At 53.4% G+C, this 27,438-nt stretch overlaps 1 protein-coding gene across 2 annotated transcripts; it reads left to right on the top strand.

Annotated features, from left to right (window-relative positions):
- The first annotated feature begins 384 nt into the window (after window positions 1-384).
- On the top strand, window positions 385-27,095 carry CACNG7 (calcium voltage-gated channel auxiliary subunit gamma 7). 2 transcript variants are annotated; one of them, XM_059665818.1, is made up of 6 exons: window positions 385-1,279; window positions 4,350-4,574; window positions 5,927-6,013; window positions 6,387-6,527; window positions 25,827-25,972; window positions 26,583-27,095. In XM_059665818.1, the coding sequence occupies exons 2-6, from the start codon at window positions 4,379-4,381 to the stop codon at window positions 26,838-26,840; spliced, it is 828 nt and encodes a 275-aa protein (XP_059521801.1). In that variant the 5' UTR covers window positions 385-1,279; window positions 4,350-4,378; the 3' UTR covers window positions 26,841-27,095. The 2 variants fall into 2 exon arrangements, with proteins under 2 accessions (XP_059521801.1, XP_059521802.1); XM_059665819.1 differs by lacking the exon at window positions 385-1,279 and adding an exon at window positions 1,865-1,960.
- Window positions 27,096-27,438: the final 343 nt, after the last annotated feature.

Below are 27,438 nucleotides of genomic sequence, written 5' to 3'. Positions count from 1 at the left end.
CCCATCCCAGCAGACACCTCGGCGGACCCTTCCCCCCCAAGTGCAGCCCCTCGCCGCCAGGGCTGCTGGGAGTTGTAGTCCCGGGCCCGGGCCGGCCGGTGGAATGGTGTGCCTATATAACTGTGCGTTTGGGAGGACTGAGCCCCAAAGCTTCGTGGGCTCCCTCGGGGCACCCCGGCGTCTCTTCATCCCGTTTGGGTTTCCGGGACTCAGTCTAGTTGGATGCTGGGGCTTCCCCTGTCTCCCCCAGCACCGCCGCGGTACCCCGACCCCGTGTCCGCCGCCCCCAGCCCCCGTCCGACCCTCGGCGGGCGGCCTGCCCCTTTAAGAGTGGCCCCGCTGACATCACGGCGGGGGGCGGGGGGGGGGGGGCTGGCCCGGCTCCTGGCTCCGCGGCGGCTGCAGGACCCAGATCGCTCCGCGCCCGCCTGCTGCTCTGGGGACCCCGGCCCGGGACGCCCCCTCCCGCTGCCTCCAGCCGCCCTGACCCCAGGCTCCGCCCCAGGCCCGGCCAGAGCCCCAGCCCTCCTCAGGGGACCCCAAGGATTGTCTCTCCTCCCAGGGTCTCTCTCTGTCTCTCTGTCTGTCCCTCTGCTTGGCTCAAGGTGTCTGGGTCTCAGCATCCCTCAGCCCGAGGCCTCTGAGCGCCCCGGTCTCCTTCTGCCTCTGCGCGCCTGACCTCCCCACTTCCTGCGCCCCAGCCTCGGAGCTGGGGAAGCGGGGGTCTGGGGCCCGCTCTCTGCCCCTCCTTCTCGCTCTCTCTCTGTCTGTCTCTTAGGCCATCTCTGGGTCCCCTCCGTCTGCAGCCCTGCGAGGCTCAGGACTGCTCAGCCTCGAGGTCTGGGGGTGCCTGGGTCCCCCGCTGTCTCCCACGCCTCCGTGCGCCCCTGCCTCTCCGCGCGCCCCTGCCCCGGTCCGCGCTCGGCTCGGTTTCCATCCTCGCTCTCCCTGCCTCCCCCATCCTCAGGGCCCAGCGCCCCCTCCCGCATCCCTCCCCTCCCCTCCCCTCCCCTCCTTCCCCGCCCCTCCCCTCCTCCGCGGCAGCCAATGAGCGGCCGCGGGTCCCAGCTCCCGGCGTCGTCCGCCGAGTGAGGCCGCGGGCGCGGGGGGTGGGGGGTGGGAGGCCCGGAGGGGGCCGGGACGCCGGGCTCCGGGGCGGGGGCGGGGGGCGCGGGCGTCGGCGACCCCGGTGGCGGCGGCGGCGGCCGGGGGAAGCCGCGGGGCCGGTCATGCGGCTGCGGGGCCCGCGGCCCGGAGCGTCCGCCCAGCCCTGAGCGAGGTGAGCTGAGCGCGAGGGGAGGGTCCCGGAGGGAGGCGCGCGGCAGCGGGGTGGGGTGGGGGGAGGGCCTCCCCTGGAGGTGGCTGGGGGCCGGGGGTTGGAGCTCAAAGGGGCCTGGGTGGCTCTGGGGGCCGGCTTTCCGGAGGTCGGGACCTCCGAGTTCGGGAGGCGATGGGGGATGGAGGGACATTGGGCCTGGGGAACCGGAGGACGGGGTCCGAGGGTCCGGAGCGAGGCAACTCCACTCTTCACGTCCGAGTCGTAGGGACCGTGGGCTCCGGGCAGGGCGCATCCCAGGTCCTTGAGGGGGGCGGCCCTGGCGGAGGGGGCGGGAGGGAGGGCCTGGCCCGCTAAGAGCAGTACGTGAGTCTGGGAAAGGGTTCCCGGAAAGCGGGTATGTCCCCCCCAGAGGCTGGAAGGCGATGGAGTCAGGACTCGGGCTTGGAGGAGGGGACCCCGGAGACCCGAGTGCGCGCGCCCTGGAGAGGCTGGGGAGAAGGAGCGGCCGGAGGCTCCGGGCCTGGGGGGAGGGTCCCCAAGGATGAGGCTGGCGGCTGGCGGAGAATGTAGAGTGAGGAGGAACTGGAGCAATGGAGGGGGCTGCTTCCAGGCGGGGAGCGAGCGGGGGGACCCCGAGCCGGGTCCCAGCCCGGGTCGGAGGAGCCGATGGGAGGAGCTGAGGTCAGCCACCTGGGCGCAGGCGGCCGGGGAAACTGGGTTTCGGAGCCCGGTTTCCGAGCCGAGCTGAGCTGAGCAGGCTAGACGAGGAGGAGAGAGGAGCTGGCGGTCAAGCCCGGAGCCATGGGACAGGGGGGATGGGAGGAAAGCTGGTCTGAGCTCCGCCAGACCGGATCCCCGAGTCCGCCAGGAGGCGAGGGGTGGGGTGGGGGTGGGGTCGGGGCAGGTGGTGGTGGAAGTTGTCTGGGACCCCTCACTTGGGTGGGGCAGAGTTTCAAGGCTCCCGGCATTCCGATGTTAAAAAGTGGGGGGGGGGGGGTCTCCAGTCTTGGTTGCATGGCCGGGATGTGTTGAGGGGCTCTTAACCTTCATAGTTCAAAAGATGATGGGGACTCTGGTACTCAGAGATGTAAAAGTCTCTGGCTGAGCTAGGATGGGGGTCCCAGGGTGAGCCCCCCCAAATCACGGGGTTGCCTAGTTTAGGGGGAAAAAGTCCGTGGTGGGGGCGAGGGTGGTGAATAATAAGGGATGAGGAGCATGCTCCTTGAATCTTCAGAGTCCTGATTGGAATTTGGGGGGGACAGCTATGAACTGGAGATCTCTTGTTTTGAGGATCCAGTGTTACGGGGATCAGAGTCCCAGGTTGGATGTTGAAGAGGGTCTGTAATTGGAAGGCCTTGCATGGGAAGTGGAGTCCAGAATCTCTGTAGAGAATTCTGGGGTCTCGTGATTGGGGGGGGGGGCGAGCGAAGGGAGGAGTGGGGCCCTGGACTTCCTGATTGGGGTGTTGAATTCAGAGCTCTGATCCTTGGTGTGGAGGGTCACTTGTTGGATTGGTGTGCTCTGGTTGGGGTGCTGAGTTGTGTGTGTGTGTGGGGGGGGGGGTAGAGGGGTTCCCTAGATCATGGTTTTGTCATTATGGAATCTCCATCCAAAATTCTGGTTCCAAGTTCCTGGGTCCCAGGATTTGGGGACCCAGCAGCCTGGGATGGAGTTCCAGGACCCTAGGTCCAGGGGCCTGCCTGGGTTTGAGGGTTGGGGGGGAATTCAGGTTCTGGGATATCAGATTGGGGCACCAGATTGAGGTCAAGATACAGGACCAGAGTTAGAAGGTCATGGGTGAAGTTCTTGGCGTGAGAATTGGGTCAAGAGATGAATCTAAGAGTTTAAACTTAGGTGGAGGCCTCTACTCAAGGTCTTAGGTAGGCCTGAGGTCAAGGGCCTGAGGCCAGGGTATGGGGTGAAGGTCCTTGGTTGGTGACACGCTTGGGGGATTTCTGGTTTCTATTCAGAGACAGAATCCAAAAGAAAGGGGTCAGCAGATGGAGTCAAAATTGGGCGGCTTGAGTCAAGGTCTCTACACAGGTCACGCTGCTCAGCACCCAGTGCCCAAGTTTCAACACTCAGAGTCCCAGGTCCTGGCTCAGAGTTGAGGCCATAGGCCCTTGTTGGAGTGTGGTTTTCAAGGTGTGTGGCTCGCACCAGGGCACAGAGTCAAGGCTGGGGGTGCGCGCCTGGCCCCAGGGCTGACGTGACTGATCGCTGTAATAGCTTCTGAGTCACAGGACCAGGTTCTGTCTGGTCTCATGTCTGTGGTTAAGGTCTTGGGTGAGCGCATGAGGTTCGGGTCGGAAGGCTTGGTTCTGGAGTTGAGAATCTAGAAACTGCATTTCTATAGGGTGTCCCAAAATTCACGCAAGATTTGAATTTTGCGTGAGCATTAACAACAACAGCAACAAAAAATAAAAGCCTAATTTTACTTGGTTTATTGAATCAGATTCTAATATCTGTTGCCCTTTGATTTCAACCCCTTCAATTTGATAAGCATTACCAATGATGGCCCAGGAGCAGGGACAATGAAGACCACGGCTTTGCGCATGTGCCAGCAAATCCGTGGAGGCCATTTACCCGATGTGCTATTCCATACATAACCCTATACTGTATACTTTATGAATCAATAAAAAATTTACAGTTTTTAATTATAAACCTTTGTTTTCTATCAAAATTACTTCTTGCGTGAATTTTGGGACACCCTTTAGTTGGAGTCATGATATTGGGCACCCACGCCCAGACACGTGGTTGGATTATGGTTGGAAATCTTATCCTGGAGTTGGGGTGGAGGGGGGCTGGTGTGTGTGGGGGGGTCTCTGATCAGGATCCAGAGCCAGAGCACAAGTGACAAGTGCCAGGCTCAGGAAGGCCAGGCCTAGGAGTGAAGGTCAACATTGGGTGTCACTGGTTCAAATCCCGGGAGGACACAGAGGTCCAGTGGGAGAGGGTTGGGGTTTGGTTGTGTCTGGCTGAGTCCGCCCTCTGTCCGGGGTGGCTGCCTGGGGGCGAGGAGTCTAGTGGGTCCCGCCCGACCTTCTCCAGGACAGCTTCCCTCCCCCAGGCCCCGCAGGGCGCCCCCCGCCGCTGAGGATGAGTCACTGCAGCAGCCGCGCCCTGACCCTGCTGAGCAGCGTGTTCGGTGCGTGCGGCCTGCTGCTGGTGGGCATCGCGGTCAGCACCGACTACTGGCTCTACATGGAGGAGGGCACGGTGCTGCCGCAGAACCAGACCACGGAGGTCAAGATGGCCCTGCACGCTGGCCTCTGGCGCGTCTGCTTCTTCGCAGGTACGCACCTCACCGGCCCTCCGCTCGCCTGTCCCTGCCTGGCCTGGTGGGATCCCAGAGTTCGTTCTCTCTCTCTCTCTCTCTCAATATATTTTATTGATTTCTTACAGAGAGGAAGGGAGAGGGATAGAGAGTTAGAAACATCGATGAGAGAGAAACATCGATCAGCTGCCTCCTGCACACCTCCTACTGGGGATGTGCCCACAACCAAGGTACATGCCCTTGACCAGAATTGAACCTGGGACCCTTGAGTCCACAGGCCGATGCTCTATCCACTGAGCCAAACAGGTTAGGGCTCTCTCTCTTTTTAAAAAAGTGTATATATAGATATAGATATAGATAGATATAGATATATAGATTTCAGAGAGGAAGGGAGAGGGAGAGAGAGTTAGAAACATCAATGATGAGAGAGAATCATTGATTGGCTGCCTCCTGCACACCCCCTACTGGGGATTGAGCCCGCAACCTGGGCATGCGCCCTTGACCAGAATTGAACCTGCGACCCTTGAGTCCACAGGCCGACGCTCTATCCACTGAGCCAAACCAGCTAGGGCTAAAAAGTATATTTTTATTGATTTGAGAGAAAGAGAGAGAGAGAAACATAAATGAGAGAGAATCATTGATCAGGTGCCTCCTGCACGCCCCCTACTGGGGATCGAGTCCACAACCCAGGCATGTGCCCTGACCGGGAATCGAACCGTGACCTCCTGGTTCATAAGGTCGATGCTCAACCACTGAGCCACACCAGCCGGGCCATCCCATAGTTCTTTATTCTTCGTTCCATCTCTGGGTTCCAGAAATCCAGACACTGCTCCTGTTTCTGTCCTGGAGACTCGATTCCTCCCCGGAGGCCCAATTGCGAGCCCTGTATGTCCTGCCTCCAGGAGCCCCAGTGCTCACACCATCTCCTGGTCCCTAACCCCCTGGGAACAGCAGTCTCCCCGCCTCCTTAGAGGTGGTCATCTAGGTTCAGAACTTGTCCCCTGGACAGCTCCAGTGCTGAATGGACAGGATAAAAAAAACAAACCACGCCTCCCAATGATTACAGAGATGCCCCCTGCGAGGGATCTTGCCACCCGCTGCCTGATTCTCTCTCTAGGGATCCAGGAGTCATGGCCCACAGCCCCTCCTCACTTGGGACCTAGGGTTCCAGCCTTGTCCTCTCTCCGTGGGGCTGGGCTCTAGCGCAGCCAAGAACAGGAGCCCCCAGACCTCCCGCCCATCTCCTTCCCTAACCCTTGGGTTAAGCCGTCCCCAGCCTGGGGGTCTCCCCACTGTGCGTGGTGCCCCTGACTGCCTTCCCAGAGCTTAGGAACCTCTCATCCAGCCCTGCCCTCCTATCCTCCCCCCAGGTCGCGAGAAGGGTCGCTGCGTGGCCTCGGAATATTTTCTTGAACCGGAGATCAACTTGGTGACGGAAAACACGGAGAATATTCTGAGTGAGGGGAAGCGGGGTCCTGGGAGGAAGGGCAAGAGCAGGGAGCGGGGTGGGAGGGGGGTGGATAGAAGAAAAGAAGTGGAGGCTGTAAAGAAGGCAGAGTGCCTGTAAAGGAGGAGGGGTGGGCAAGGGGCGTGGCCTAGACAATGAGTGGGCGGGGCCAGCACAAAAGGGGTGGGGTCAAACCAAAGTGGGTGTGGCCAGGATGAAGGCCACCAGTCAGCCCTGGAATTATCAGAAAGGGGGAGAGTCTGTGGAAAGGAGAGAAGCCACCCAAAGGGGTGCGGGGGATGGTGACCGCGGGGAGGTCATGGGGAATGGGGAGGTGTCCCCCCCAATTGCCCCCCTCACCCCCTGTCTCTCCCCTCCCCCAGAGACCGTGCGCACAGCCACCCCCTTCCCCATGGTCAGCCTCTTCCTCGTGTTCACCGCCTTCGTCATCAGCAACATCGGCCACATCCGCCCACAGAGGACCATTCTGGCCTTCGTTTCTGGAATCTTCTTCATCCTATCGGGTGAGCCCAAGGAAAGCACTTACGGGAGCTGGGGAGGGGGCGCTTTTTTAGGTTCTAGGTGGTTCTCTCCTGCACTAAGAAAGCCACTTCCTTGCTGTGTGTTCCTGGGGGAGTTGCAGAACCGCTCTGAGCCCCACTTTTCCTCTGGGACATGGAGAGAGCCGCGCCCATGTCACAGAGGCTGAAACTTAGCGGATGCTTATGAGGTGCTCAGGGGGTACCAGGCTCTGATACTCAGGACCCTGTGAGGTAGACGCTATTAATAGACCCATTTCACAGATGAGAAAGCAAACACTCGGAGAGATGAGGTCATTTGCTCAGGGCCACACAGCCAGGGAGAGGCAGAGCTGGGCCTTTAACTACTCCTGAGATTTCAGCAAGTCACAGATTACAGGGCTCTTTATTTCCTGTGCAACATTTTCTCTGAAAACTTTTCAAATAGAAAAGGCAAAAAATGTTGGAGCCACCACTTAAAGTCAATTATTACCCTATGATTAGATTTCATTTGTCCTGAATCTGTCTCCATCTATCTACTAGTATATTTCTACCCATCCATCAACCTTTCTCCTCCTCCTCCTCCTCCTCCTCCTCCTCCTCCTCCTCCTTCTGATTATTATTAATTTAAAAATTATTGCTTTTAGAGAGAGATAGAGGAAGAAAGAGAGAGAGAGAGAGATTGATTTGTTGTGCCACTTATTTATGCATTCATTGGTTGATTCTTGTATGTGCCCTGACCGGGCATCGAACTTGCAACCTTGGTGTATCAGGCACGGTGCTCTAACCAACTGAGCTACCCAACCAGGGCTTTATCTCACTTTTTTTAAAAAAATGCATTTCAAAGCGAGTTGCAGCATCGGTACACTTTGCCCTAAATACTTCCTTGTGCATGTCATTAGCTAGAATTCAATATGTGTCTCTAGTTCTTTCTCTTCCGAGCTAGGAGTGATTGCACGCCCTTCTCATAACATCTCTGCCCGGGAGTTATTATTAGCACTCGCTTAATAAAAACGGGGGTACTGAGGCCCGGAATTGTGCAGGGAGTTGCCCAGGATTCTGGCATCAGCTGGTGCCCGAGGACTCGAGTGTGCTGAGGCCCGGAGGAGCGTCCTTCCGGGTGTCCCCTCTTCCCGATTGCAGCTGTTTGGTCTTCTCGGGTCAGGTCAGCCCAGGTCCACTCAACTCTGTCACGTTTAACTCCATCCATCTGGTCTACCTAACCCCAATCCATTCTAAGTTCTTCAGTTCCGTTCCAATGAACTCAGCGTCATTAAACTCCATTCAGGTCCTTTTAACCCAGTTGATATTTTACGAGCAAGCCATGTTGTTGGTCTCATTTCCATTCGGTCCCCGGGGACCCCCATTCCGCTCCCCGTTTTGAGGTGCCTCTGCATATCAAGATGGGTTTTTGGGTACCCCCTCCCCCATCCCCTTTCTGCTCCTCCCCCAGCTCCCTCTAGTCTAGGCGAATCCTCCCTCTTGCCTCCAACGTGAACTGACGAGACTTTTTCCAGGGAAACCAGGGTGCCACCTCTGCGCAAACTAGAATCACAGCATGTGGAGCCAGACACTGAGCTAAAATAAGACACCTAGGCTGTCACCATCCCAGAGTGTCGGAGCGAAAGGGCTCATCATTTTTTTCAGATGGAAAAAAAAAAAAAATAGTGGCCTAGAGAGCGCGAGAAAGTGGGGCATGGAGGTGTCCTTTAATCCGCCCAAGAGAAAACCCCGTTGTTTGCGGTTCACAGAGTTGGAAATAGCCGAGGAGACCTAGCTTCGTCAGTCAGTGGCCGGGCTGGGGTGAGAATGGAGGGTTTTCTCATCACAAAAGCCGTGCTCACGCCAGTGCAGCAGGGCCGGACTTCCCAAGGTCAAGCTGAGGATCAATGATGCTGTCAGGGCTGGGAGTCAGGCCTCTGATGTAACAAGAGTCATTGGAAAGGCATTGAACTCCACTTCCTGACCTGGTTTCTCCAGGTCGTTTCATAGACTCTGACCTGTGCACCCACCGCAAGGGACCCATCGTGTACATTCAAGGTGGTGGGGGTAGCGGCTGAAGGAGCCTGCTGCTGTGAACCCAGAGAGTCTGGGGTTCAAATCCCAACGCTTCCTTTGTGTGTGCTACAGCCTTCCTTTGCGGAGCTGTTGAGAGAACAAATCTTGGCCAGGGGTCGGCAAACCTTTTATTTATTTGTTTATTTATTTAAAATATATATTTTTATTGGTTTCAGAGAGGAAGGGAGAGGGAGAGAGAGAGAGAAACAGCAATGATGAGAGAGAATCATGGATCAGCTGCCTCCCGCACGCCCCCGACTGGGGATTGAGCCTGCAACCCGGGCATGTGCCCTGGCCTGGAATCGAACCCTGACCTCCTGGTTCATAGGTCGATGCTCAACCACTGAGCCACGCCAGCCGGGCTTATTTTTATTGTTATTGTTGAAAGTATGACATAGGTCCTCCCTTTCCCCCCATAAACCTCTTCCAGCCCTCGCCCGTCCTCCCCTCATCAAATTTAGATAGCAGATGTTTCAGACTTTGTGGGCCATAGGGTTGTAGTGCCAAAGCACCCAGGGCAGTGGGCACAGCCCAGTTCCACGAATACTGTCACCTATGGACCCTAAAATTCAAAATTACTGTAATTTCCATGGGTCACAAGATATTTTTTAAATGTTTAAAATTGAATTTATTAGCATTGGCTAATAAAATTATATAGGTTTCAGGGGCACAGTTCTCTAATGCATCACCTGTGTATTGTATTGTGTGTTCACCACCCCAGACAATGGTACGGTGCTTACCAGAGAGAAAGGGGGTTGGGGGCGGGGGGCGAGTAGAGGGAGGTTGGAGTGAGTAAAGGGGGGATAAATGCTAATGGAATGAAACATTTTTTTCCTCCGCACCTTGAAATAGTGTGAAAACCAGGCTTAGCTCACAACCCGTACAAACACACACGGTGGGGCAAATCACAGTTTGCCGATTCCTGGTCTAGATCATAGCGCGAAGGGCCAGTCTGGTGCCTGATCGATGACAATAACTACTGGACACGCGGTAGGTTTTTTACACACATGAATAGTCGTAGTTACAGCAACAAGCCTAATTAGGTACACTCTACTGAGTGCCATGGTTTGGGGAAGTTCTACGCACTTTATGCAAATTAAGTTATCTCTCTTTCTTCGCCTGGCAAGGCAGACGTCATTATCATTCCCGGTTTCCAGTTGAGGAAACAGAAGCCATCAGAGGCTAAGTTGCTCCATCGGGGAAGCCGCACCACGGCACTCTCCTGCCCCAGGAGATCATAAAAACGAAGGTGATTTAAAAAGAGAGGAAAGGCCCCGGCCTGGCCGGTGTGGCTCAGTGGATGGAGCGTCGGCCTGCGGACTGACGTGTCCCGGGTTCGGTTCTGGTAAGGGGCACATGCCAGGGATGCGGGCTTGATCCCCAGTAGAGGGCGTGCAGGAGGCAGCCAGTCAGTGATTCTCTCTCATCATTGATGCTTCTATCTCTCCCTCTCTGTAATCAATTAAAAAAAATATATATGTAATTAAAATGAAAATAAAATAAAAAGAGAGGCAAGGATGGAAAATAGCACCAATATCTTAGATCTTAGAATGACATGAATGATCTGGTCCAACCACCTCATGTTGCCAATGAAGAAACCAAGATGGAGAGAGAGGGAGAGAGAGAGAGAGAGAGAGAGAGAGAGAGAGAAGTTGCCCTGTGAGGTTGGCATTCAGTCCTGGAAAAGGCAGTGCAAGTGTTGGGGCAGGAGAGGGAGAGGGACAGGGTCACACCGGGTGTTAAACACCCCTCAGGGCCTGTGTTGGGGATGGACTAGAAAATGGAAAAACTGAGGAGGGGCCTTAAGCAGTGGTCGGAGCAACAACAGATGAGGTTGGCGCTGAGCTGGGGCTGGGAGGATAAAGGGCTTTGAGAGAGAAGAATACCCACAGAGAAATCAATAGAACCAGGTGGCTGCCTGGGTTTGGTTGGTGAGAGACGGGGTGGGGAGTTAGAGTGGCATGGATTTCCTCCCCCCCGCCCCCCCGCCCGCCCCAGGTCATAAGAGGTATGCTTCCCAGGCACGGCCCTTATGAACCCCTGATCCGCAAGAGCACGTTCTATGCCTGTGCTCATGTATTCACTCATCAAACATCTACAGAGACCTCCTCCAGGCAGGCCCTGCACTGGGCACTGGAGACACGGCTGAATCCTAAATGACAGCCCGAATACGGTCACCCTCAGAACAGCCCCCAACCGCACGTCCGTCACAGCTAGTCATGCACCGCTAGCATCTTCAGTGCTTTGATGAGCTCCCATCGCGCGTAGAATACGCCCAAACTCCTCAGGCCGGCCTTCCCTGGTCAGATCTGTGACCTCAGGTCTGTGACCTCATTTCCTAACCCACAGACACACCCTCCTTTGCTTATAACTTCAGCCACACCGGCCTCCTGCTACTCCTTGAAAATGTACATCTCGCCCGTCTGACGTGGCTCAGCGGTTGAGCGTCGACCTATGAACCAGGAGGTCACGGTTCCATTCCCGGTCAGGGCACATGCCCGAGTTGCAGGTTCGATCCCCAGTAGAGGGCATTCAGGAGACACCCAATCGATGATTCTCTTTCATCATGGATATTTTTATCTCCCTCTCCCTCTCCCTCCCCCTGTCCCTTCCTCTCTCTGAAATAAATAAAAACATTAAAAAAGAAAAGAAAATGCACATCTCAGTCTCACCCAAGGACTTTCACACTCACTAGCCCTCCATACTCAAAGCCGTGACCCTGTAATACAGCTCCTCATGTTGTGATGACCCCCAACCATAAAGTTATTTTCGCTGCTACTTCATCACAGTAATGTTGCTGCTGTTACGAATCGTCGTGTAAATATCTGATATGCGGGATGTATTTTCATTGTTACAAATTGAACATCATGAAAGCATAGTGATTCATCAGAAAGACAATATGTAGTTACAGATGTGTTTTCCGATGGTCTTAGGCGACCCCTGTGAAAGGGTCGTTCGACCCCCAAAGGGGTGGCGACCCCCAGGTTGAGAACCGCTGCCAGGGAGAAGCGGTGAGGACGTAGGTGGACCCGCGAGGCGCTCTCCGCGGTGCTGAACCGCTATTGCTCTAAAGCCGGGGAGTCGCTATTGCGCTTGGAATGTCGGCGATTCCTGCCTACGGTGCCCTAAGAATTCTGGAACGGCTGCAGAGGAGGGGGTGGGGAGAGAGTTGGGTTACAGAGAAGGGGAGGGAGAAGAGGAGGAAAGGAGGGGAATAAAGGGAGCGGGGGGAGAAGGTTACTTTTGCAGAACCAGAGCCACCGTGAAATGGCCAGGAAGGAGACAGAATGACAAGGATAAGCTACCTCCCGACCTTGTTTTTATTTAATTTTCAATGACTAAAATCTTTGTATTTGTCAATGTTTGTTTCCTTCCCATCAACCCTTGCTCCTGATGGAGAAGGTGTGTTCGTTAGAACCGTAACGTGAAACATGCGACGTAAGGCGAGGCCGGCGGGGTTAGCGGGGATCGGCGCCTGGAGTGTCAGGCTGTGGGATGAAAACCTTTTCCTGTGGGTAGGAGCGAGCCCAGGGAGAGTTTGGGCAAGAAAGGGACAGAATCCAGTGCAGGCGTTAGGAAGAGCCGCTTTCTGAAACAGGGAGCTGATGCCCTAACCTGTTTGGCTCAGTGTATAGAGCGTCAGCCTGTGGACTCAAGGGTCCCAGGTTCGATTCCAGTCAAGGGCATGTACCTTGGTTGCGGGCACATCCCCAGTGGGGGGTGTGCAGGAAGCAGCTGATCGATGTTTCTCTCTCCTTGATGTTTCTAACTCTCTGTCCCTCTCCCTTCCTCTCTAAAAAAAATCAATAAAATATATTTTAAAAAATAAAACAGGGAGCTGATGATTGGGGAGCAGTGGGTACAGGCATAGAGAATTAGCCTCAGCTGGTTCTGTGGACTTGGGTTTGCAAAGGGGGGGGGGGTTCTATTTTTTTTTTTAATGAGAGACTCAGGAAGTAAAATGGACAGGACTTGATGCCTGAGCATCTTTTTTATTGTTTATCTTCACCCAAGGATATTTTTTCCCCATTTATTTTTAGAGAGAGTGGAAGGGGGAATAGAGAGAGATAAAGAGAAAGAAAAAAGAGAGAAAGATGTGAGAGAGATACATCCAATGGTTACCTCCTACATGTGCCCTGACCTGGTGGGGGCGGGGGGGATCGACCTGCAATCCAGGTACATGTCCCTTTGACCGGGAATCGAACCCTCAACCCTTGGGTGCATGGGCTGATGCTCTAACCACTGTACAACTCCGGCCAGGGCCCGAGCATCCTTGCTAGAGGAATCAAGATGACCTCCCCCCCGCCTCCCCCCCGCGTCTGACTAGGGTACCTGATTGAGTGTGGTGTGCGGGCTCCCCTGTGATAATCCTTTCCCGTAAACCCGCTCATCTGTCAAGACTCACGTCAGCTGCCTTCCATCATGTGACACATCATGGGCCCCCTCTTTACGAACGTCAAAATTATGGGGTGCCAGAGGTTCAGCGTGCTGTGAAAGTTCAGAAAGGATTAATTCTTGGAGGAGGCTGAGAGATGGTGGGAGTTAGAGTGGATTAAAAAGGGGAAGCAGCCCGGCCGGCGTGGCTCAGTGGTGAGCGTCGACCTATGAACCAGGAGGTCACGGTTCGATTCCCGGTCAGGGCACGTGCCCGGGTTGCGGGCTCGATCCCCAGTGTGGGGCGTGCAGGAGGCAGCCGATCGATGATTCTCTCTCATCATGGATGTTTCTATTTCTCTCTCTTCCTCTCCCTTCCTCTCTGAAATCAATACAAATATGTTGTTTTTTTTTAAAAAAAAAGGGGGAAGCAACTAGGAGCTTTTGCTGGCAGTTCCAGTTGCAAAGCAAGTACACTCATCCACTCGACTAGTAGTTTGTTATGTGCTGGGTCGTGTGCTAGTCGCTAGGAATGCAGTTGTGAACAAGGCAGGCTAGGTTCAAGCATCCCAGTGGAGGTGGAGGAGAGATGTGTGATGAAAACTTAAAAGTAGGTGGAGAATGGAATGTCAGGGGTGATAAGTGCGACAAAGTAAAATGAAGCAGGTCATGAATTTATCTCACCTCAGTCACTCTGATGTTTTAGTGAAAACTTCTAAAAATCTATGGAATCGTGCCATGAACGCTGGTACACCATTTCCCACCTGGATCCTGCATTTTGTTAACGCTTTGCCATTCTCTCTCTCTCTCTCTCTCACTCTCACTCTCTCTCCCCCCACTCCCCTCCCCCCACCTCTGCTACACACACACACACACACACACACACACACTTTTTTTTTTTAAATTTACCATTTGAAAGTAAGTTGCCGGCATCATGATGGTGTATCTCGAGACATTTTAGCTTGTGTCTCTAAGCGTAAGGACAGGCTGCTATGTAACTAGAACTCCATGACCACACCCAGGAAGTTTACAGTCATGCCATCACATAATGGATTCTGTCTTCAAACTGTCCCAGTGGTTTAAAGAATGCCTTTTCGCCCTGGCCGGGTAGCTGAGTTAGTTGGAGTGTCGTCCCATATACCAAAAAAGTTGCGGGTTCGATTCTGGTCAGGGCACATACCTAGATTTCTGGTTCGATCTCCCATCGGGCCGTGTACGGGAGGCAACTGATTGAGGTTTCTCTCTCACATCGATGTTTCTCTCTCTCCCTCCCCTTCCTCTTTCTCTAAAATCCATTTTTAAAAAGAGAGAGTTCTTTAAAAAAAAAAAGCGCCTTTTATAGCTTTCTCCCACAACCAGAATTTAATCCGGGTTCACACATAGTATTTGGTCAATGTCTCTTTTCGTCTAGCCTAGTTCTCCTACTATTTTATTTACGACGCTGACTTTTAGGAATGTAGTTCATTATGAAAACATAGAAAGAACAGTATAGAGAAATGCCACCACATATCCTTCACTGAGTTGCAACAATGATCAACATATGGCGAGTCCTTTTTTTAAGCCACACTGCCATACCTCCCTTCTACACTTCACCACGTTATTTTAAAGCCAGCCTCGCGCCTGAAATCATCTCACCCGCCAACCTGTCAGCGGCTCCCAGGAGAATGCGCGTTTTGTTACTTAACGCGGCCGTCACAGCGCCGTAATCGCGCCCAAACAATTAAGAATAGTTGCTTAATAGCATTTAATATCTAGCAAGCGTTCAGCGTCCCCGCCTGTCTCATAACGCCTTTTTTTTTTTTTACGGTTTCTTTGGTGTAAATTAGGATCCATGTTCCGCTTGTGTGTTCGGTGGAGAGATCTCCGGAGCCTCTTTTATTTATTTATTTTGAAAAGCCTCACCCCGAGGATATTTTTCCCATTGATTTTCAGACGGAGTGGAAGGGAGGGAGGGAGGAGGAGGGGAGAGAGAGAGAGGGAGGGAAAAAAAATCCACGTGAACGAGACACATGGATTCGTTGCCTCCCGCTTGCGCCCCCACTGGGGCCGGGGAGCAAACCCGTGACCGAGGTACGTGCCCTTGACCAGGAATTGAACCCGAGATCCTTTGGTCTGTGGGCCAATGCTCTATCCACTGAGCTAACCCGGCCAGGGATCTGAGGCCTCTTTTAGTCCAAACCAGCCCTGCTCCTGCTGTTTCCTCACCATCTGTCTGTTGAAGAAATCTGGCCGTCTGTCTTGTAGAATTCCCACCCTCTAGATTTTTCCAGTTGCGTCGCTGGGTCATGGATTATTATGGCCATCGATCCCTGTGTTTTCCTGTAACGCTGCTGTTGGTCAGGTCCAGTTTGATTTTTTTTTTTAAATGCCCTTGATCGGAATCGAACCTGGGACCCTTCAGTCCACGGGCTGATGCTCTATCCACTGAGCCAAACCGGTTAGGGCCAGGTTTGATTTTTGTTGTTGTTGTTGTTGTTAATCCTCACCTGAGGATATTTTTCCATTGCTTTTTTTTTTTTTAAGAGAGAAGGGAGGGCCCTGACCAGTTTGGCTCAGTGGCTAGAGCGTCGGCCTGTGGACTGAAGGGTCCCAGGTTCGATTCCAGTCAAGGGCATGTACCTTGGTTGTGGGCACATCCCCAGTAGGGGGCGTGCAGGAGGCAGCTGATGGATGTTTCTCTCTCATCGATGTTTCTAACTCTCTATCCCTCTCCCTTCCTCTCTGTAAAAAATCAATAAAATATATTAAAAAAGAGAGAGAGAGAGAGAGAGAGAGAGCGAGCACGAGTTGTGAGAGACATAGATTGGTTGCCTCTTGCTGGGGAAGGGGGGGAGGGAGGGAGAGGCAGGTAACAGAAATCTAGCTTACAACTGAGTACATGCCCTTGGCCGGATTTGAACCCGTGGCCCTTCAGTCCGCAGGCCAACGCTCTAATCACTGAGCCACACGAACCAGGGCTGATTTATTTATTTATTTATTTATTTATTGGGCAGGGGGGCAAACATACCTAATTTTTTAAAAATATATTATTTTATTTATTTTTTACAGAGAGGAAGGGAGAGGGATAGAGAGTGAGAAACTTCGATGCGAGAGAAACATCGATCAGCTGCCTCCTGCACACACCCCCTACTGGGGATGTGCCCGCAGCCAAGGTACATGCCCTTGACTGGAATCGAACCTGGGACCCTTGAGTCCACAGGCCGACGCTCTATCCACTGAGCAATCCGGTTAGGGCACCTTATTTTTTAATTATTGATTTATGGGTCTTAAAGACGACCATCACTCAGTCTCACATGGTTTGACGAGGACTCTAGGCTGGGCTGGGTTTGGCGGCTCGGCTTCTCACCACAGTTCTGTGTCGTCTGGCGGGACCTCGCTCCCGGCAGCGTCTGTCATCCTCACCTTCTGGGGGTGGGAACAGGGGCGAGGATGGACTTCAGGTGCTCACGTGACCCGAGATTCAGCCTGGAGAAGGGCGACCCGGGCACGGACGACACACCGTTAATTCCGTTAATTCCGTTAATTCCGGCGCGTCCGCCGCCTCCACGTGGAACAGTGTCTGTGAAGTGCTCTGTCGCTAGGCGGCGCTGCCCGCTCTGGCCGTCATTCATCGTTCATCGTTCTCATTCATCGTTCTTGGGGAGAATAGCCCTCATCCGGGATTGGTTGGAGGGGTTCCTCCTGGCATCGTTTCACTCCTTCCTCCTTCCCGGTGTTTCCTGTAACCAGGAAGCGATGCCTAGACCGGCTTAGATGGACGAGATCCGGGATAAACCTGTGTGGCAAGGAGATTCAGAGGAGCCGCGTTCGTCCTATTTTATTTATTTCTGGGGGTAGATCGTGTGTGTGTGTGTGGGGGGAGTACGGCGTTTGCACACTCGGTAGAGGGGGTGGCCGCCAGAGAAGGGACATTGAAAAGGGACATGTTTCTCTTTACGACGAATAAATGGTCTGCAGGTAGCATTTTGGCACCGTGAGGAAAAGTCCTGTTTGTGGATGCCTGTTTCTTTTTTTTTTCTTTTATATATATTTTATTGATTTTTTACAGAGAGGAAGAGAGAGGGACAGAGGGTTAGAAACATCGATGAGAGAGAAACATCAACCAGCTGCCTCTTGCACACCTCCTACTGGGGATGTGCCCACAACCAAGGTACATGCCCTTGGCCGGAATCGAACCTGGGACCCTTCAGTCCGCAGGCCGACGCTCTATCCACTGAGCCAAACCGGTTAGGGCGGATGCCTGTTTCTTAAAATGACAGTCGATGTAAAATATTCTGTGAGTTTCGGGTGCTCAACCCTGCGATTAGACATTTTTCTAACCTGGGAAGTCATCACCTTTTATAAGTCTAGTCCCCGCCTGGCACCATCCGTAGTTATGACAATACCAGAGGCCCGATGCATGAAATTTGTGCAAGGGGCTCGGCCCTTGCAGCCCCCGCTTCGTCCGGAAGGTCATCCGGAAGGATGTCCGGAAGGTCGTTCGGCTGTCCGGTCTAATTAGCATATTACGCTTTTATTATTATAGATTGTTGACTATATTCCCTGAGCTGTATTTTACATCCCCAGAACTGTTTTGTTACTACCAATTTGTATTTCTTTCTTTTTTTTTTTTTTTGTATTTCTTTTTTAAAAAAATATATTTTCATTGATTTCAGAGAGGAAGGGAAAGGGAGAGAGAAATAAAAACATCAATGGAGAGAATCACTGATCAGCTGCCTCCTGCACGGCCCCTACTGGGGATCGAGCCCACAACCCGGGCATGTGACCTTGACCAGAATCGAACCCGGGACCCTTCAGTCCACAGGCCGATGCTCAATCCACTGAGCCAAACCGGCCAGGGCAATACCGATTTATATTTCTAAATCTTGGGCATACCTATTTTATTTAAAAAATTTGTATTTTGGAAATAATGTAAACCTGCAGAAAAGTTGCAGAAATAATGCAATAAACTCATATATACAGTATCCTTCACCTAAACCAATGTTTAACATATTGACTCGTTTGCCTTTATCTGTCTATCTCCATCCATCATCTATCCATTCATCATTCATCTATATCGAATTACTATTTATCTATACCAGTGACGGCGAACCTTTTGAGCTCGGCGTGTCAGCATTTTGAAAAACCCTAACTTCACTCTGGTGCCGTGTCACGTATAGAAATTTTTTGATCTTTGCAACCATAGTAAAACAAAGACTTATATTTTTGAGATTTATTTTATATATTTAAATGCCATTTAACAAAGAAAAATCAACCCAAAAAATGAGTTCATAGGTTCGCCATCACTGATCTATACCTACCTATTCAAGTATCATCAGTGCCTCTCATCTGTTTTATCTATGTTGTATTGATCTACTGATATCTATTTATCATGCATTTATGTCATCTATCCATCTGTACAACCAGTCGCACATAAATTGCAAACACTTCACCCCTGAACTCCTTAGCAACTGCCTCCCTCCCATGAACAAATGCCCTTCCTTTTCTAGCCACGGTGCAATAACCGAGGTCGGGAAGTCTACCCTTTATACGAAACCATCGCCAACACACGGTCCGTATTCCAATCTCGCCAGTCGTCCCAGTGCTGTCTGTTACCCTTTTTTTCCCCTCCAGACTCGGGATCCAACCTAGGGGCACTTGTATTTCCTGCTGGTGTCTCTTTCGTCTCCGTTCTTTCTCTCTTTTTCCTTATCTTTTCTTCAGTGTAAACGTTTTCTATTTAGCGTTAGGCAGCTGGACTCAGGTTAGATGATCCCAGGGTCATTGGCAACGTCCAAGGCATCATCGTCAGGAACCGGTCGACCATAAGCCTTCTTCTCGCCATCAGGCCTGAGCTGGGCGTTGACCTTGGCCGTGTCAATGTCACAGAGCTTCCTCACAGCCTGTCTGACCTGGTGCTCTTTGGCCTTGACATCCACTGTGAACACAGTGTATGGCTGTCTCCTATCTTCTCCCCGGCTGACTCGGTGGTCGGGGAATGGGATGGTGGCACAGTGGGCAGGCTTGTTTCTCCTGGGGACGCTCTTCCGAGGTGTGGCGAGCCGGCACGGCCATGGCATACTCAGCCCCGCGTTGGGCGCCTTATGTGCCGCGCCAGCTCAGCCCGGGTCAGTGACCCTGAGAGGGGGCGGTGAAGGATGGAGAAATGACAGACAAGAGAAGAAAGCTGGGTCTGGGTGGGACGCTGCTCCCGGATGGAGAGAGTGCCACGGACTACAAGCCGTGTCTTTATTTATTTTTTAAATATATTTTATTGATTTTTACAGAGAGGAAGGGAGAGGGATAGAGAGTTAGAAACATCAATGAGAGAAACATCGGATCAGCTGCCTCCTGCACACCCCCCACTGGGAATGAGCCCGCAACCAAGGCACATGCCCTTGACCGGAATCGAACCTGGGCCCCTTGAGTCTGCAGGCCGACGCTCTATCCACTGAGCCAAACCGGTTAGGGCCGTGTCTTTATTTTATAGCCAGATTCCACCAGGCAAAGTAAGGGCGTGATCAAGATGTTTCAACCTTCTGGTGGGTTTCAATCCCACTCAAGGACCTGCACCTGAACTCTATCGAGCCCACATCACTCAGGCACGTGGGGCCACGTGTTTGGACCACAGGTTCACGCTCACAGCCACAGCTGTTGGCTGTCACTGTGCTGGGAGGGCTCTGCCCTCCAAGCTGGGACTTGCACGTGGCAATGAGAGGCCTGTGCCCTCTCATCAGTCCGAGGCTTGGACCTGTCCATACCCTGTCGCCGCTCTCCACACCAAGGCTGTTAGGCGGCCTTCGGGGCTCAGTGCCTTTGGCCGCCGGGAGGTGGGTGGCGAGTCAGTCTTCGTTCCCGTGTGGCCGTGGACGCCTTTCAGCGCCGCTTTCTTTGCTTCTTAGCTTTCGGCACCACCTTCGTGAATAGGCTCTTTCGTCTCCTTTCGTCTTTGGAGTTCCTGTGCCTTTAAAGAAACAACGATCTTTCATGCCCACTCTCTTTGAAGGGCGCAGCCGGCTGTGTTGTAGGGTGATGCCCCAGTTTCCTGGGGAGCGGATTCGGGTCACACATTTTCAGCAGGAGCGCTGCGGGCGGCGGTCATGGGGTCAGCCGCGCGTTCCTGGTGATGCCAGCTCCCACCCCCAGGTGGAGTGGGTGTGGGGCAGGCTCCTTGGCAAGGGAGGGAGTTCCTATGGCTTCAAAGGTTGCAACTGGAGTTTTCTAACTCTGCAAAAAAGAATTACTTTTTTGTTGATGTTGTGAATCCTCACTCAAGGACATTTTTTCCATTGATTTCTTTTTTGTATTTTATGTCAGAGAGGAAGGGAGAGAGAGGGAGAGAGATAGAAACATCCATGATGAGAGAGAATCATGGATCGGCTGCCTCCTGCACGCCCCACACTGGGGATCGAGCCAAAACCCAGGCATGTGCCCTGACCGGGAATCGAACCATTGACCTCCTGGTTCTTAGGTCGATGCTCAACCACTGAGCCATGCCGGCTGGCCGGGCTTCTATTGATTTTTAGAGAGAGTAAAAGGGAGGGAGGGAGAGAGAGGAAGAGAGAGAGAGAAACGTCAATGCAACAGGGACACATCAATTGGTTGCCTCCCACAGGTGCCTCACCTGGGGCTGGGGATCGAACCTGCAACCCAGGTACGTGCCTGACCAGGGATGGAACCCTCAGCCCTTTGGTGCTTGGGCCGATGCCCTATCCATCGAGCACTCCAGCCGGGGCACCATTATCTTTATTATTTATTTTAATGCCCAAATCGTCCCCAGTTGGGGTATCAGACTAGTTGCTGTGTTCTTATTTGACACATACCCCTCTTTTTCTTTCTTATTTCTTTTCTTTCTTTCTTTCTTTCTTTCTTTCTTTTCTTTTTTTTTTTTTTTTTTTTTTAGCACTTTCCTACTCTGTGACCTGAGTACACTTTGATGTCACTTTCGTGGGCTTCAAATCAGCGATTTCTTCTGGGAGCCCTCGGTCCTTACAGAGTGGAGGGTGATAGTAGAGACCAAAATCCGGGTGTTAGGTGCGCTCATAGCTGCCGAGGTGCCGCTGCTTCTGGAATCCGTCAGGACACAAAGCTGGGAAAGGGTGTCCGTTTGTCAAATAGGAGCGTAGACAGCACCTGGACCCCCAGGGGTTCTCCCTTGCTGTACCCCCTCCTGAGCTGTGTCTTCTTTCTTTCAGAGAAAGCAAAGAATGCTAGCTCCCCACACACCAGTGTATTTACACACTTGCTCAACCCTGCAGTGGGCACAGAATAACTTCAGAACCGTCACCCTAGGCCAGTGGTCGGCACACTCATTAGTCAACAGAGCCAAATATCAACAGTTCAACGATTGAAATTTCTTTTGAGAGCCAACTTTTTTTAAACTTAAACTATACCGGTAGGTACAGTGTTCTTAACGTAATCAGGGTCCTCCTAAGCTGGCCTTTGCTAAAAACGTCCTCCGTCTGATGGAGGTACGTTCGCTGAGGCCGGCCCCTCCCAACTCTCCCACCCACACTCCTCACATAAAACATTGGCGGCTTGTTCCGAAGCTGCAAGTTCAAAGGAGTGTCACTTCCTCCCTCTGGCTTCCTTCCTGCTCTCGCCTGCCCCCTGCAGGTCGTCAGCTGCATTTGTTTCCCTTTTTCTTGCCTCTTTCCACAAAAAAACATGTGCATACATGTGTCCCAATGTTCCCTTCTTTTTAAAAAAAATATATTTTTATTGATTTCATAGAGGAAGGGAGAGGGAGAGAAAGATAGATAAAACATCAATGACGGGAGAGAACCCTCGATCGGCTGCCTCCTGCACGCCCCACCCTGGGGATCAAGCCCGCAACCCCGGCACGTGCCCTGACTGGGAATCGAACCATGACCTTCTGGTTCATAGGTCGACACTCAACCACTGAGCCACACAGACTGGGCCGTACCCTTCTTTTTTGCTTAAAAGTAGCATCTGGTATATTTCTTATACACCCCCCTCCCCTTTTTAAATTTTTTTTTTCTTTTTTTTATGATTTCAGAGAGGAAGGGAGAGGGAGAGAGAGATAGAAACATCAATGCTGAAAGAGAATCATTGATCGGCTGCCTTCTGCACGCCCCCCCATCGGGGATCAAGCCCGCAACCCGGGCATGTGCCCTTGACTGGAATTGAACCTGGGACCCTTCAGTCCACAAGCTGATGCTCTATCTATCCACTGAGCAAAACCAGCTAGGGCCCCCTCCCCCCCCCCCCTTTTTTTTTTTTTTTTTTACTTAGTGATATAGTCTGAACTATCACTGAATTCCATCTATATCGGTTCAGAGAGCTCAACCTCCTTCTCATTGCACGGTGGCTCAGGACTCGGCTGGGTGATGTTTTATGGATTAGTTCATGAATCGAGGGGCCTCTGGGCTGTTTCTGATACTTAGCCACCACGAGCCACTGCTGCAGTGAATTAACTTGTGCCTGTGAACTTTCCTATCGCTGGACAGGTATCTTTTTTTTTTTTTTTATTGCTTAAAGTATTACAAAGGGTATTACATATGTGTCCATTTATCCCCCCCCCCCCCCAGACAGTCCCCTAGCCTCCCCTATCCCCCAGTGTCCTATGTCCATTGGTTATGCTTATATGCATGCATACAAGTCCTTTGGTTGATCTCTTACCCCCCTCCCTCCTGCCCCCCAACCCTCCCCGGCCTTCCCGCTGCAGTTTGACAATCTGTTTGAGGCAGCTCTGCCTCTGTATCTATTATTGTTCAAAAGTTTTGGACAGGTATCTTGAGGGTAAATTCCTGGCAGTGAAATGGCTGGGTTGAAGGATAAATACCTCTGTGGTTTTGTTAGTTGTGGCCAACCTCCCCTCCATAGGCGGCCGGGCCCTTCTGCATCCCCACCAGCAATATAGACGAGCATCCGTTCCCTGGGCCTTGCCAGAAGGAAATGTGGTGATGCTTTTTAAACATCTGATGATCTGATACAGGAGATGTTAGCCCTCGTCGTTTTCATCTGCATTTCTCTTACTTTGAGTGGGAGGGCATTTTTTTAAAAAATATATTTTATTGATTTTTTTTTTTTACAGAGAGGAAGGGAGAAGGATTGAGAGTGAGAAACATCGATGAGAGAGAAACATCGATCAGCTGCCTCCTGCACATCTCCTACTGGGGATGTGCCCGCAACCACGGTACATGCCCTTGACCGGAATCGAACCCGGGACCCTTCAGTCCCCAGGCCGATGCGCTATCCACTGAGCCCAGCCGGTTAGGGCTGGGAGAGCATTTTGTTTGTTTTTTTTTAAACTGGGAGATCATAAAAGACCTTTCTAAAAAAGGGATAAGGCCCTAGCTGGCTTGGCTCAGTGGATAGAGCGTCAGCCCGTGGACTGAAGGGTTGCGGGTTCAATTCCAGTCAAGGGCACATGCCCTGGTTCCAGTGGTGGGGTATGCAAGAGGCAGCCGATCAATGATTCTCTCTCCTCATTGATTTTTCTCTCTCTCTCTCCCTCCCTCTCCCTTCCTCTCTGAAATCAATAAAAATATATTTTAAAAAATAAGAAAGTGATAAGGAAAGAGAGAGTTAAATGAAGTGACGGGGGGGGGGGGCGGGGGAGAAATCGGGGGAGAGAATAGGCAGAAGTGAGCTTGATGTGTTCAAGGAAGAATGAGGAATCTTGTGGCCAAGCAGAGAGAGCAAAGGAGGACTGACCAGGGATGAGTCTGCGGACACCGGACCATTAGGCATCCTAGTTTCGGGGTCAGGGACGTTTTTCTGTAGAGGAGCCAGATAATAAATATTTCCGGCTTTACCGGCCGCCCCGTCTCTCTTGCACCTACTTCACTTTGCCAGGACAGCCACAGGCAACGTGTAAATAAGCTGGCTGGGTTCCAGTAACATTTTACTTACGGGCCCTGAAACTTGAAATGCACAGGCTTTGCAATCTGAGATGTTATCATTCACATAACCTAGAATCCATATAATTCTGTGGGTTTTTTTTTTTCCTCTCTCACAGAATTCACAAGGCTGTGCAACCATCTCTATTACCTAATTTCACAACATTTTCCTCACTCCCCGCCAAAGACACTGCGCACCCTTTAACAGCCAGTCAAAGTCCCCCTCCAGCCCGTTCCCTGGCAACCGCTAATCTACGTTCTGTCTCTACGGATTTGCCTCTTTTGGACATCTATATGTATCAAAGCCGAATATGCAAATTGTCCCCTCCCTGGGAGTTCCACTGGGAGACGGGGAGTTCGCTCGCTCGCTATGACGTGCGCTGACCACTAGGGGGTGGCGCGGAACGGAGGAAGGCGACTGTTAGCAAGAAAGTTCATCTTTAGGAAGTGATATTTGCCTCTTAGAAATTCTCAACCCAGACCCCTCTCTCTTCTCCACCTTCCTCATGCCCCTCTATTTCCCCATCTGAAAATGGACATAAAAATGGTACCCACTTGAAAGGGCTGGTGTGAGGTTTGAATGAGTTGATGTATATATGACACTGAGAATGAATGGTGCCTGGCACAGAGCAAGACCTATGTAAGCAGTTGCTATTATTATTATTATTATTATTATTATTATTAATATTACTAGAGGCCCGGTGCACAAATTCGTGCATGGGTGGGGTCCCTAGGCCTGGCCAGCGATCAGGGCTGATTGGGGCCTGGGGCTGGGCTGATCAGGGCCTGCTGGCCTGGGAGAGGGACGAGGGAAGGGACTAAGGCGGGAGGTTGGCCGGCCGGCTGGGGGGAGGGACCGGCCAGGGAGAGGGGCTGCAGGAGGTTGGCCGGCATGGGGAGGGACCAGGGGAGGTTGGCTGTGGGAGCACACTGACCACCAGGGGGCAGCTCCTACATTGAGCGTCTCCCCCTGGTGGTCAGTGAATGTCATAGCAACTGGTTGACTGGTCATTCTGGTTGTTCGGTCATAAGGCCACTTAGGCTTTTATATATATAGATTATTGATATTGTTGCTACTATTATCCATACAGCCTCAGCTCAGGCCTCCTCCTCCTCCCCCTGGAATATAAGTCTCCAGTAGTTTCACCTCCAATCTCTTCCCAGAAACAACCAGCCCCCAAAGGACCTTCAAACCCTCCAATCTGGCCCTGTCTTCCTTCTGCTCCAGACTTTCCATGGCTCCCGAGTGCCCTGGGCATCAAGGCCGAGCCCCCCAGCCTGGCATGGGAGGTTCATCGTGGTTGGGTCTCTGCCCCCTTCTCCGGCCTCATTTTTGGCGGCTGTGGCCCCATGTTATAGTCACATGGATGGATGAGCTCATGCTCAGCCTTTGCCCTGCTGGTCCCTCCGCCCAGAGCAGTATAATGGAGACTCTCATTCTCCCCTGGGCCTCATGCTGTAGGACCTGAACAAGTACCATTCCTCCAGGAAGCTGTCCCTGGTTCCCCCTGACCCCGACCCTGACCCTGCCTGTTGACCCACGGCCATATCTGCCTTCCCCAATTACATTGTCAGCTCCTGGACAGAAGTTTTGGGTGAGGAAGAAGGAGGAGGACTCATCTCCCACATCCCTGCACCCAGCCAAGGCCCAGCACACAAGGGGCTTAAAAAGATAGACATTAGCCCTGGCCGGTTTGTCTCAGTGGATAGAGCATTGACCTGCAGACTCAAGGGTCCTGGGTTCGATTCCAGTCAAGGGCACATGCCTGGGTTGCGGGCTCGATCCCCAGTGGGGGGCATGCAGGAGGCAGCCGATCAATGATTCTCTCTCATCATTGATGTTTCTCTCTCTCTCTCTCCCTCACCCTTCCTCTCTGATATCAATAAAAATATATTAAAAAAAAAAAGATAGACATTAGACCAGGCCAGAATAGGGAGGCGAGGGAGAGAGCTGTGGTGGGAGGGGGAGGGCCCGGCTGGGGGAAGGGGTCCACTGCTGGTGGACCAAGGGCACCCCTCTGCTCCCCAGGCCTCTCCTTGGTGGTGGGCTTGGTCCTGTACATCTCCAGCATCAATGACGAGGTCATGAACAGGCCCAGCAGCTCGGAGCAGTACTTCCACTATCGCTACGGGTGGTCTTTTGCCTTTGCTGCTTCCTCCTTCCTTCTCAAAGAGGTGATGTCTCAGGGCCCTCAGGAGAGTTTTGAATGGGGAGGGCCTGATTCCTGGGTCCAGGAGGCAGAGGAGACTGGGGGCGAGGGCTGGATGAGGGGTGGTGGCCGAGGAGCTAACTCCTGGGAGGGGGCTGGGAGGCTGGACTCCAGGTTCCTGGGGGAGGAGGGGCTGGGGGTCTGGGCTCCTGGGTCTGAGGGAGGAGGGGCTGGGGGCCTGGACTCCTGGGTCTGAGGGAGGAGGGTTGGGGGTCCGGACTCCTGGGTCTGAGGGAGGAGGGGCTGGGGGCTTGGACTCCTGGGTCTGAGGGAGGAGGGGCTGGGGGCCTGGGCTCCTGGGTCTGAGGGAGGAGGGTTGGGGGTCCGGACTCCTGGGTCTGAGGGAGGAGGGGCTGGGGGCTTGGACTCCTGGGTCTGAGGGAGGAGGGGCTGGGGGTCTGGGCTCCTGGGTCTGAGGGAGGAGGGCTGGGGGCCTGGACTCCTGGGTCTGAGGGAGGAGGGCTGGGGACCCAGACTCCCGGGGTCCTGGGGAGGAGGGGCTGGGGAGCTGGCATCTTGGGTCTTGGGGGTCTGAGCCTGGGCCGGCCCCTGGGACTGACCCCGCCTCGCCGCAGGGGGCTGGCGTGATGTCCGTGTACTTGTTCACCAAGCGCTACGCGGAGGAGGAGATGTACCGCCCGCACCCCGCCTTCTACCGCCCGCGCCTCAGCGACTGCTCCGACTACTCGGGCCAGTTCCTGCAGCCGGAGTCCTGGCGCCGCGGCCGCAGCCCCTCCGACATCTCCAGCGACGTGTCCATCCAGATGACGCAGAACTACCCTCCCGCCATCAAGTACCCGGACCACCTGCACATCTCCACCTCGCCCTGCTGAGCGCGCCCCGCGGAGCCCCCTCCTCCGCCGCCCCGAGGCGCCCCCGCGGCGCGGCTCCCCGGCTCCCGGGAGGAGGCTGCTCTCGCGGTGGCCCCGCCCCCTCACCTGTGACCACGCCCATCACCATAGCCCCGCCTCCTTTCCTGGCCGTTCCACGCCATTGGGCCCATCACTTCAAATGGCCCCTCCCCCAGTGACCACGCCCATCACCATAGCCCCGCCTTCTCTGCAATAGCCCCTCCTCCTTTCATAGCCCCTCCTCCTCCCATAGCCCCGCCCCCTTTCCGGCCGTTCCACGCCATTGGGCCCGTCACTTCACATGACCCCGCCCCTCCCTGAAGCCACGCCCCTTCGCGGGCCCCGCCTTCCCGGCCTAGTCCATCCTCCTGGGTTGCACCACTCAGGTGCCCACCGCCCCTGCGCCCGCACCTTCCGCCTTCACAAAGGGGCGCTGGGCTGGAGATGGGGTCCGGCAGCCGCCAGGAATGCCAACCATCCTCTTCTCCCTGCTGCCCCTCGTCTGTTTTCTGGCCCTGTCTCACCACCCCCGCCCGCCCCCCCATCTTGGGGGGTCCTTGTGTGCAGGGAGGGGCCTCTT

The sequence above is a fragment of the Myotis daubentonii genome, chromosome 15 (assembly GCF_963259705.1).
Source record: "Myotis daubentonii chromosome 15, mMyoDau2.1, whole genome shotgun sequence".
NCBI classification, from domain to species: Eukaryota; Metazoa; Chordata; class Mammalia; order Chiroptera; family Vespertilionidae; genus Myotis; species Myotis daubentonii.
This window is presented reverse-complemented; position numbering and strand designations above follow the sequence as displayed.

Excerpts from the sequence above, each read along its gene's own strand:
- CACNG7 (XM_059665818.1), top strand. The coding sequence starts at position 4,379 with ATGAGTCACTGCAGCAGCCGCGCCCTGACCCTGCTGAGCAGCGTGTTC. Across the intron at positions 4,575-5,926 it reads GCGCGTCTGCTTCTTCGCAG|GTCGCGAGAAGGGTCGCTGC; the intron begins GTACGCACCTCA and ends TCCTCCCCCCAG. Across the intron at positions 25,973-26,582 it reads CCTCCTTCCTTCTCAAAGAG|GGGGCTGGCGTGATGTCCGT; the intron begins GTGATGTCTCAG and ends GCCTCGCCGCAG.